The 12,500-nt window shown below is 37.3% G+C and overlaps 1 protein-coding gene across 5 annotated transcripts in view; it reads left to right on the forward strand.

Moving 5' to 3' along the window:
- unc5a (unc-5 netrin receptor A) overlaps positions 1-12,500 on the forward strand; it is a 595,272-nt gene that overhangs the window by 579,970 nt on the left and 2,802 nt on the right. For all 5 annotated transcript variants that reach the window (XR_009811458.2, XM_061927514.2, XM_061927515.2 and 2 more), the window contains one exon: positions 73-251. Coding sequence is in view for 4 of the 5 variants with exons in the window: in XM_061927514.2 (XP_061783498.2) it covers positions 73-251 (179 nt within the window). In the remaining variant the exon portion in view is untranslated. The remainder of the gene's footprint in view (positions 1-72; positions 252-12,500) is intronic.

Genomic DNA, 12,500 nt, shown 5'->3' on the forward strand with positions numbered 1-12,500 from the left:
GATATTTCATCTTACTTAGATTTCAGTTTTTGCAGTGTGGGTGATTCTCCATCTTCTTCTTGTCCCAAACAGGACACCCGAGCGGTGGACTCGGAGTTCCTGTTAATGGACAGTAACGCCACCGCTCTAGCAGGGCCCAGCGCCTTCCAGATCCCGTACCTCATAAGGCAGAAGATCTGCAGCAGCCTGGACGCCCCGTGTCCCAACGGAGCTGACTGGAGAATGCTCGCACAAAGGCTCAAGTTGGAGAGGTAAAGAACACAAAAGTGTTTATCGGACGACTGCTCGTGGCAGCACAAAGCCTCTCGGTCGTGCAGTCTGACCTGATTTGTAGCCACATGAACCTTTGGTTTGGAATCTTAACCCCAAGACTTTGGCTGTGTGATTGGCATAATTACCATTAATGAATGATGTCATTCAGCCTCATCTAAATAGAGCATATTTGAAGGAGGCATTGACTCGCATCACATAAAAACATACTTATTTATATGCAAAACTGTGTTGTAAAACATTTTAAATATATTTTTTACCCATATTTAAATAAATTGATAAAGATATTGCTGAACCAAATGTTAGAAATGTTAAACATATATTTCTAATTTCAAACTTTTCGAAGGCAGAATTTTTGGTGAATATTTCTTTGTTGAGCCATTACTATACATATATATATATATATATATATATATATATATATATATATATATATATATATATATATATATATATATATATATATATATATATATATATATATATACCGTATTTTTCGGACTATAAGTCACTCCGGAGTATAAGTCGCACCGGCCGAAAATGTATAATAAAGAAGGAAAAAAACATATATAAGTCGCACTGGAGTATAAGTTGCATTTTTGGGGGAAATGTATTTGATAAATCCCAACACCAAGAATAGACATTTGAAAGGCAATTTAAAATAAATAAAGAATAGTGAACAACAGGCTGAATAAGTGTACGTTATATGAGGCATAAATAACCAACTGAGAACATGCCTGGTATGTTAACGTAACATATTATGGTAAGAGTCATTCAAATAACTATAACATATAGAACATGCTATACGTTTACCAAACAATCTGTCACTCCTAATCGCTAAATCCCATGAAATCTTATACGTCTAGTCTCTTACGTGAATGAGCTAAATAATATTATTTGATATTTTACGGTAATGTGTTAATAATTTCACATTTAAGTCTCTCCTGAGTATAAGTCGCACCCCCGGCCAAACTATGAAAAAAACTGCGACTTATAGTCCGAAAAATACGGTAGTATTTTACTAAAACAAGGACTTTTGTCGAGGCTAGAACCAATGATTCATGTTTACATTGGTTCTTGTGGGGAACTCTGCTTCACTATACAAACTTTTTGTTTTACAAACAATGTTGAAGAACTAATTAGGTTTGGGAATTAAGGTTCCGCTGTATTTACATTGAATAAAAATTGCTTGTCAGTCTGACGTTGGCGTTCAGGCTTTTAACTCACCACTGTCTGGTCCACACGTACACAAAAGCAGTCCAGGAGGAGTATCTAACCATTTGCAGTCATGTTGTTGTTATGATCGGATATTTATTCAATAATAGCTAACGTTAGCTATCCAAATGACTATCATTAACTCAAAACACGCTGACGCTTAAGTGCTAGCGTTAGTTACGAAGAGGCGTTATGTGTTGAAAGCTGTAAGAGAGCGCTAACTTTAAAACACGTTTCAAGTTAGCGCCCTCTAGGCATCTGCGGAAAGGTTGCAAACATCCCTTTTAAGTTTTACAGCCTTTTTGCTTCAGCTGAACTGCTAAATGTCAGTAGCTTAACTTGTCCTTTAGAATGCTGAACAGTGATTAAAAAAGTTTTTAGCCTTTCCTGCCAAACGGCAGCCATTTCAAACTTCCACAATTGTTATATTGGAAATGGGACCAGCAGTCATTGATTCCTTATCTAGCAAATTTAATTTCTGCCTCTTAATTAAATCAAATAGGTAAAGGTAATTTGTCCCATCAACTTTATTTGCCCCGATTAATCACCCAGTGAATTGATGCAGTGCGGGTTTAATTAGCAATGCTTTGCTCAGCACAATCAATTCCCAATTAGGCCCGAGGAAAGGACAACGACGTGTGTTAGCTTGTTTGATCCGTCCTCAACAACGTGTTTTATCCGCGGGAGGAAACGCACCAGAGATTTATCTTTGTTCCTCTATCATTTTTTTCATTTGTAAAAATGACTATGTATTTCTCATTTTCCTTTTTTCAATGGAATTGTTCAAACTGAAATCTAAGTAAGATGAAATATCTCAAATAAGGGTGATATTTGCTTATTTTCTGTCTGATAAGATAATTCTTCTCACTAAGCAGATTTTATGTTAGTGTTTTACTTGTTTTAAGGGTTTTTTGTCCTAAATTAACTCAGTAAGATATTACAGCTTGTTGCTGAGATTTGATGACCTACAGTATATTGAGTAAAACATGCTTGAAACTAGAATATCAACTGTTGCAAAGCTGTGTCATCAACACTCACAAGTATAAAACTACTTTTTTAAAGTAATAATTTCTTATTTCAAGCATGAACAAAAAAAATCATGACTTTGACACAATTGTGTGTCTCATAATTAAAACAGATGACAGCCAAATGGACTTTGCTGTTTTATTTTCAATGAACCAAGAGAAAGTAAGTACTCATATAGTAGTACAGTTGGCACAGTACAGTAAACGGACAGTTAATATTTCAACATTTAACATGTGACATTTCAAACTATTTTGAACAGAAATAGTTCATGCACTTTCAGGTAAATTATTAAAAATTACATTTAAAAAAAATTTGGCTGGGGGCCGGGCTGTACATACATATATATATATATATATATATATACAGTATATATATTCCTTGTGCACTAATTGACTGAAAGAGCACGCACTTGGTGCGATGATGTCATGTTATCGATGGAAAAATGCATTTTTAGACAATATGATTTGCCTGAGCGACTAGTAGACCCCGAGAGTAACAAGCGGTTGCCTTGTTGTCTTTCCATTAAGAAAAATAAACTAGTTTTTAGTATAAGTTTGCTGGTTTCAAGAAATGTAATGCCGGACGCATATCATTATGTCAAGATAATGGCACTAGCATTTACTTCATTTAAGAATATTTTTCAACATATTGAGAAAAAAGGTCTCTTTTTTTTTTTTTCGACCAAGAAAAGTGCACTTGTTATTAGTGAGAATTTACCGTATTTTTCGGATTATAAGTCGCTCCGGAGTATAAGTCGCACCGGCCGAAAATGCATAATAAAGAAGGAAAAAAACATATATAAGTCGCACTGGAGTATAAGTCGCATTTTTGGGGGAAATGTATTTGATAAAAGCCAACACCAAGAATAGACATTTGAAAGGCAATTTAAAATAAATAAAGAATAGTGAACAACAGGCTGAATAAGTGTACGTTATATGAGGCATAAATAACCAACTGAGAACGTGCCTGGTATGTTAACGTAACATATTATGGTAAGAGTCATTCAAATAACTATAACATATAGAACATGCTATACGTTTACCAAACAATCTGTCACTCCTAATCGCTAAATCCCATGAAATCTTATACGTCTAGTCTCTTACGTGAATGAGCTAAATAATATTATTTGATATTTTTACGGTAATGTGTTAATAATTTCACACATAAGTCGCTCCTGAGTATAAGTCGCAACCCCGGCCAAACTATGAAAAAAACTGCGACGTATAGTCCGAAAAATACGGTACTTATTTTAAGGTATTTTTGGGTTCATTGAGGTTAGCTAATTTTACTTGTTTTGGAAAGTCTTGACAAGCCAAATTTTCTTGTTCTATTGGCAGATAATTTTCCTTAGTTCAAGTAAAATACCCCTAATTTTTGTATTTTTGTTTCTTGTTTTTGAACACTGACTTTTTGCAGTGTGGGGATTAAAACAATTACTGTATAATAATATTAAATTATATTAAAAACTAATTATGTTTCTCCTGCCCCAAGTGGAGGAGTTCAAGTACCTCGGAGTCTTGTTCACGAGTGAGGGAAAGGTAGATCGTGAGATCGACAGGCGGATCGGTGCGGCGTCTTCAGTAATCCGTTGTGGTGAAGAAGGAGCTGAGCCGGAAGGCAAAGCTCTCAATTTACTGGTCGATCTACGTTCCCATCCTCACCTATGGTCATGAGCTTTGGGTTATGACCAAAAGGACAAGATCACGGGTACAAGCGGCCGAAATGTGTTTCCTCCGCCGGGTGGCGGGGCTCTCCCTTAGAGATAGGGTGAGAAGCTCTGTCATCCGGGGGGAGCTCAAAGTAAAGCCGCTGCTCCTCCACATCGAGAGGAGCCAGATGAGGTGGTTCGGGCATCTGGTCAGGATGCCACCCGAACGCCTCCCTAGGGAGGTGTTTCGGGCACGTCCAACCGGTAGGAGGCCACGGGGAAGACCCAGGACACGTTGGGAAGACTATGTCTCCCGGCTGGCCTGGGAACGCCTCGGGATCCCCCGGGAGGAGCTGGACGAAGTGGCTGGGGAGAGGGAAGTCTGGGCTTCAGCGACCCGACCTCGGATTAGCCGAAGAAGATGGATGGATGGATGGAAAAACAAATTATAAATTAAAACATCCATCCATCCATTTTCTACCACTTGTCCCTTTTGGGGTCGCGGGCGAAGCTGGAGCCTATCTCAGCTGCATTCGGGCGTAAGGCGGGGTACATCCTGGACAAGTCGGCACCTCATAAATAAAAATATTTAGAAAATAAAACTAAAGCAAAATGTACCGTATTTTTCGGACTATAAGTCGCAGTTTTATACTCAGGAGCGACTTGTGTGTGAAATTATTAACACATTACCGTAAAACATCAAATAATATTATTTAGCTCATTCACGTAAGAGACTAGACGTATAAGATTTCATGGGATATAAATCCTACAGAAATATTATAGTTTGTGCATATTTGTGTTACTTCATAGTTTATTTTCAACAACAATTTAGTTCAACTTCACAGTTTAGTCGTGTCCTGGGTTTTCACTCGGTCCCGTTACCCTAACATATTACGATTACAGTAACACCTTCTGAAAATATTTGAATGTTCCACAAGTCACAAGGTCTACAGGAAGTTGCATCTCTGAGATCCCCTAAAGGCCAAAGAAAGGCCAAAAGAAAGTTCACTCTTATTTTCTTGTATCTTCGATATTTCAAGTAAGACTGAGGGGGGTTAAAATCTCATCACACTCCTGTTACTTAAATTATTTGTTTGCTTTTGAAATAAAAACAATTGTGGAACCACTGCAATGGCTAAGACTCCACATGCTATTAGCATACCGTATTTTTCGGACTATAAGTCGCAGTTTTTTTCATAGTTTGGGGGGTGCGACTTATACTCAGGAGCGACTTATGTGTGAAATTATTAACACTTTACCGTAAAATATCAAATAATATTATTTAGCTCATTCACGTAAGAGACTAGACGTATAAGATTTCATGGGATTTAGCGATTAGGAGTGACAGATTGTTTGGTAAACGTATAGCATGTTCTATATGTTATAGTTATTTGAATGACTCTTACCATAATATGTTACGTTAACATATCAGGCACGTTCTCAGTTGGTTATTTATGCGTCATATAATGTACACTTATTCAGCCTGTTCACTATTCTTTATTTATTTTAAATGGCCTTTCAAATGTCTATTCTTGGTGTTGGGTTTTATCAAATAAATTTCCCCCAAAAATGCGACTTATACTCCAGTGCGACTTACATATGTTTTTTTCCTTATTTATTATGCATTTTCGGCCGGTGCGACTTATACTCCGGTCTGACTTATACTCAGAAAAATGCGGTAGTCAATATTTCAAGTAAGACTGTGGGGGGTTAAAATCTCATCACACTCCTGTTACTTAAATAATTTGTTTGCTTTTGAAATAAAAAAACAATTGTGGAATCACTGCAATGGCTAAGGGTCCACATGCTATTGGCGTACCGTATTTTTCGGACTATAAGTCGCAGTTTTTTTCATAGTTTGGCCGGGGGTGCGACTTATACTCAGGAGCGACTTATGTGTGAAATTATTAACACATTACGGTAAAATATCAAATAATATTATTTAGCTCATTCACGTAAGAGACTAGACGTATAAGATTTTATCGGATTTAGCGATTAGGAGTGACAGATTGTTTGGTAAACGTATAGCATGTTCTATATGTTATAGTTATTTGAATGACTCTTACCATAATATGTTACGTTAACATACCAGGCACGTTCTCAGTTGGTTATTTATGCCTCATATAACGTACACTTATTCAGCCTGTTGTTCACTATTCTTTATTTCTTTTAAATTGCCTTTCAAATGTCTATTCTTGGTGTTGGGTTTTATCAAATAAATCTCCCCAAAAAATGAGACTTATACTCCAGTGCGACTTATACTCCGAAAAATAGGGTACGTTTGTCGTCCAAATATGCACTGACCGACAGTGAGGTTTGTAAATACTGTAAAAATAAAAATAAAAAAGACTTTGTCCAGTTGCACTGCACTTCCACCACTGAAGTGTGTGTTGTTTGCACTCCCGACATGAGGAAGAAGAGAAAAGGCCATTAAATGCAACAAGTGTGTGAGAGAGAGTACATCGAGGATCAGCCTGCACTTGACATCAAATATACGTCCGACTGGGACCTCCACTTTGTTGTCATTGATTGGGTTTGATGGCCAAAGGTTGGCCACCTAAAATGGGAAAAGGTCACTTCGGACTGTGTGAACTGTGAAACGTCCATATAGGATTTCCTAAATGGGATTTGACATCAAATAAAGATGAATGAGGCTTTTGCTTTTCAAGCTGCGGTTGGCCGACACGTGAAAATTGCTTTTTAGCTTTTCTTTATGTACGACAGCGGGAAGAGTTCGATCCAATGTGGAAGAAGCGACGTGCAAGTTAGGAAATGGACGAAGCAGGCAAAAATGGTAGCTTAGTGAAATAAAGGATGAAACGTTTAAAGCTTCCATTGCATTACACACTCCAACGTTTTGTCGGAGTCTTTCCAGAATAACCTTTTCACTTCCTGTAGGTGCAACACCCAAAATTCTTCTGTAAGCAGTGCATCAAACAGATTATGTACAAACCCCGTTTCCATATGAGTTGGGAAATTGTGTTAGATGTGAATATAAACTTAATAGAATGATTTGCAAATCATTTCAACCCATATTCAGTTGAATATGCTACAAAGACAACATATTTGATGTTGAAACTGATAAACGTTTTTTTTTTTGCAAATAATCATTAACTTTAGAATTTGATGCCAGCAACACGTGACAAAGAAGTTGGGAAAGGTGGCAATAAATACTGATAAAGTTGAGGAATGCTCATCAAACACTTATTTGGAACATCCCACAGGTGTGCAGGCTAATTGGGAACAGATGGGTGCCATGATTGGGTATAAAAGTAGATTCCATGAAATGCTCAGTCATTCACAAACAAGGATGGGGCGAGGGTCACCACTTTGTCAACAAATGCGTAAATTGTTGAACAGTTTAAGAAAAACCTTTCTCAACCAGCTATTGCAAGGAATTTAGGGATTTCACCATCTACGGTCCGTAATATCATCAAAGGGTTCAGAGAATCTGGAGAAATCACTGCACGTAAGCTGCAAAGCCCGTTACCTTCGATCCCTCAGGCTGTACTGCATCAACAAGCGACATCAGTGTGTAAAAGATATCACCACATAGGCTCAGGAACACTTCAGAATCCCACTGTCAGTAACTACAGTTGGTCGCTACATCTGTAAGTGCAAGTTAAAACTCTCCTATGCAAGGCGAAAACCGTTTATCAACAACACCCAGAAACGCCGTCGACTTCTCTGGGCCTGAGCTCATCTAAGATGGATACAAAGTGGAAAAGTGTTCTGTGGTCTGACGAGTCCACATTTCAAATTGTTTTTGGAAACTGTGGACGTTGTGTCCTCCGGACCAAAGAGGAAAAGAACCATCCGGATTGTTATAGGCGCAAAGTTGAAAAGCCAGCATCTGTGATGGTATGGGGGTGTATTAGTGCCCAAGACATGGGTAACTTACACATCTGTGAAGGCACCATTAATGCTGAAAAGTACATACAGGTTTTGGAGCAACATATGTTGCCATCCAAGCAACGTTACCATGGACGCCCCTGCTTATTTCAGCAAGACAATGCCAAGACACGTGTTACATCAACGTGGCTTCATAGTAAAAGAGTGCGGGTACTAGACTGGCCTGCCTGTAGTCCAGACCTGTCTCCCATTGAAAATGTGTGGCGCATTATGAAGCCTAAAATACCACAACGGAGACCCCCGGACTGTTGAACAACTTAAGCTGTACATCAAGCATAAATGGGAAAGAATTCCACCTGAGAAGCTTAAAAAATGTGTCTCCTCAGTTCCCAAACGTTTATTGAGGGTTGTTAAAAGAAAAGGGGATGTATCACAGTGGTGAACATGCCCTTTCCCAACTACTTTGGCACGTGTCGCAGCCATGAAATTCTAAGTTGATATTTGCAAAAAATAAATAAAGTTTATGAGTTTGAACATCAAATATCTTGTCTTTGTAGTGCATTCAATTGAATATGGGTTGAAAATGATTTGCAAATCATTGTATTCCGTTTATATTTACATCTAACACAATTTCCCAACTCATATGGAAACGGGGTTTGTATTATACACGTGCACATGTGGAGCCAACACAATTCTTGTCCTGAACACGTTCTTAATGAATGTGAATCAGTATTACAAAACCCAAAACCAGTGAAGTTGGCACGTTGTGTAAATGGTAGATAAAAACAGAATATTTGCAAATCCTTTTCAACCTATATTCAATTGAATAGACTGCAAGGACAAGATATTTAACATTCAAACTGGAAAACGTTGTTATTTTTTGCAAATATTAGCTCATTTGTAATTTGATGCCTGCAACATGTTTCAAAAAAGCTGGCACAAATTGAGGAATGCTCATCAAACACTTATTTGGAACATCCCACAGGTGAACAGGCTAATTGGGAACAGGTGGGTGCCATGATTGGCAGCTTCCATGAAATGCTCAGTCATTCACAAACAAGGATGGGGCGAGGGTCACCACTTTGTCAACAAATGCGCAAGCAAATTGTTGAACAGTTAAAGAACAACATTTCTCAATGAGCTATTGCAAGGAATTTAGGGATTTCACCATCTAAGGACTGTAATATCAGCAAAGGGTTCAGAGAATCTGGAGAAATCACATATGAAGCCCAAAATACGACAACGGAGACTCCGGACTGTTGAACAACTTAAGCTGTACATCAAGCAAGAATGGGAAAGAATTCCACCTGAAAAGTTTCAAAAATTGGTCTCTCAGTTCCCAAATGTTTACTGAGTCTTGTTAAAAGGAAAGGCTATGTAACACAGTGGTAAAAATGCCCCTGTGCCAACTTTTTTGCAATGTGTTGCTGCCAGTAAATTTTAAGTTAATGATTATTTTGAAAAAAAAATGAAGTTTCTCAGATTGAACATTAAATATCTTGTCTTTGCAGTCTATTCAATTGAATACACGTTGAAAAGGATTTGCAAATCTTTGTATTCTGTTTTTATTTACAAATTACACAACGTGCCCACTTCACTGGTTTTGGGTTTTGTAGTTGAATAAGTGTCTTTAAGCTGGAAATGACAAAATTGTATTCATATCATGTATTACAACCACAACATGAGATATTTCCCTTGTACTGTGTACGTGCATTGAGTACAAGTCTAGCAAAATATTTTACTATACATAAAAAAAGACAATTCAAGCATCAGCTGTATGATGAATATTCTAATGTAATGGTCCATCTTTTCCTCAAATGTATTTATACCAGAACTATTTAAATAAAATATCATATACATCATATAAGATACTTATACCCCCCCAAACCCGCCCACCTCAACCTCCTCATGCTCTCAGGGAGAGCATGTGCCAAATTCCAAGCTGCTGTTTTGAGGCAAGTTAAAAAAAAATAATGCACTTTGTGACTTCAATAATAAATATGGCAGTGCCATGTTGGCATTTTTTTCCATAACTTGATGTGATTTATTTTGGAAAACCTTGTTACATTGTTTAATGCATCCAGCGGGGCATCACAACAAAAATAGGCATAATAATGTGTTAATTCCACGACTGTATATATTAGTATCGGTTGATATCGGAATCGGTAATTAAAAGTTGGACAATATCGGATGTCGGCAAAAAAGCCATTATCAGACATCTCTATTAATAATATACTTAATATTAATTTACTTAACTATAATACATAGCTGACACTATGGCCCCCGCATACTTTGATTTTTCAATCTGAGGGCCTTGGTGGAAAAGGTTTGGACACCCCTGAACTAAAGTATCAATACCGTATTTTTCGGAGTATAAGTCGCTCCGGAGTATAAGTCGCACCGGCCGAAAATGCATAATAAAGAAGGAAAAACACATATATAAGTCGCACTGGAGTATAAGTCGCATTTTTTGGGGAAATGTATTTGATAAAACCCAACACCAAGAATAGACATTTGAAAGGCAATTTAAAATAAATAAAGAATAGTGAACAACAGGCTGAATAAGTGTACGTTATATGAGGCATAAATAACCAACTGAGAACGTGCCTGGTATGTTAACGTAACATATTATGGTAAGAGTCATTCAAATAACTATAACATATAGAACATGCTATACCGTATTTTTCGGACTATAAGTCGCAGTTTTTTTCGTAGTTTGGCCGGGGGTGCGACTTATACTCAGGAGCGACTTATGTGTGAAATTATTAACACATTACCGTAAAGTATCAAATAATATTTTTTAGCTCATTCACGTAAGAGACTAGACGTATAAGATTTCATGGGATTTAGCGATTAGGAGTGACAGATTGTTTGGTAAACGTATAGCATGTTCTATATGTTATAGTTATTTGAATGACTCTTACCATAATATGTTACGTTAACATACTAGTTGGTTATTTATGCCTCATATAACGTACACTTATTCAGCCTGTTCACTATTCTTTATTTATTTTAAATTGCCTTTCAAATGTCTATTCTTGGTGTTGGGTTTTATCAAATACATTTCCCCAAAAAATGCGACTTAAACAGTGCGACTTATATGTTTTTTTCCTTCTTTATTATGCATTTTCGGCCGGTGCGACTTTATACTCCGAAAAATACGGTACGTTTATCAATCTGTCACTTCTAATCGCTAAATCCCATGAAATCTTATACGTCTAGTCTCTTACATAAATGAGCTAAATAATATTATTTGAAATTTTACGGTAATGTGTTAATAATTTCACACATAAGTCGCTCCTGAGTATAAGTCGCACCCGCGGCCAAACTATGAAAAAAACTGCGACTTATAGTCCGAAAAATACGGTAATTTGATTTTTCAATCTGAGGGCCTTGGTGGAAAAGGTTTGGACACCCCTGAACTAAAGTATCAAAAGTATCGATATTTAGTTTTTAGAATCGATATTAGAGCATAAAGATCTGGTATTGGCAGTATCGATATTTCAATATCGATCCGCACATCACTACTAGGCTGTCCATGAAGAACGAGTTTTTTCTTTTAAGACGTCATAAAGGCTGAAACTGGTGAGGGGACGATAGATGCTTCCTATTAGGGCTGCGAATCTTTGGGTGACCCACGATTCGATTCAATATCGATTCTTGGTGTCACGATTCGATTCAAAATCGATTCTCGATTCAAAAATGATATTTTCCCGATTCAAAAGGATTCTCTATTCATTCAATACATAGGATTTCAGCAGGATCTACCCCAGTCTGCTGACATGCAAGCAGAGTAGTGTCAAGACTTGGACTATGGCGTGGTTTGTTCTCCCGTGGTGCAAATGAACATTTGAACCAGACATGGCGTGAAGGTGAAGACATATTTAATTTTACTATAACAAAAAGAACAAACTAAAGGTGCGCACAAGGCGGAAGTACAAACTTGACAAATGAAACCAATACTTGCACGTGGGCAAAAAACTAAGGACATGAACAAAAGTCGCTAACTGTGGCATGAATCGAAAAAACTTACTTGGACAGGGCATGAAGTACGCAGAGGTAAACAGAGTGTGACAGGGGTATGATGTCGCCAGACAGACAGCCTGGCAACTGGAAGCTTAAATAATAGTGACATGATTAAAGACAGGTGCGTGAGTCGTGAGGGCAGGTGAAAACTAATGGGTTGCTATGGTGACAAACAAGAGTGCACAATGAGTCCAAACGTGGAACAGGTGAAACTAATGGGTAACTATGGAAACAAGACAAGGGAGTGAAAAGCCAGAAACTAAAGAGTCCAATAACTAAACAAAACAAAACATGACATGACTAAAACAAAACATGATTACACAGACATTACAAGTAGTAGATTTTTGTAAAAAGCTTTTATAATTGTAAAGGACAATGTTTTATCAACTGATTGCAATAATGTCAATTTGTTTTAACTATTAAATGAAACAAAAATATGACTTATTGTATCTTTGTGAAAATA

Source organism: Nerophis lumbriciformis, linkage group LG35 (assembly GCF_033978685.3).
Source record: "Nerophis lumbriciformis linkage group LG35, RoL_Nlum_v2.1, whole genome shotgun sequence".
NCBI lineage: Eukaryota > Metazoa > Chordata > Actinopteri > Syngnathiformes > Syngnathidae > Nerophis > Nerophis lumbriciformis.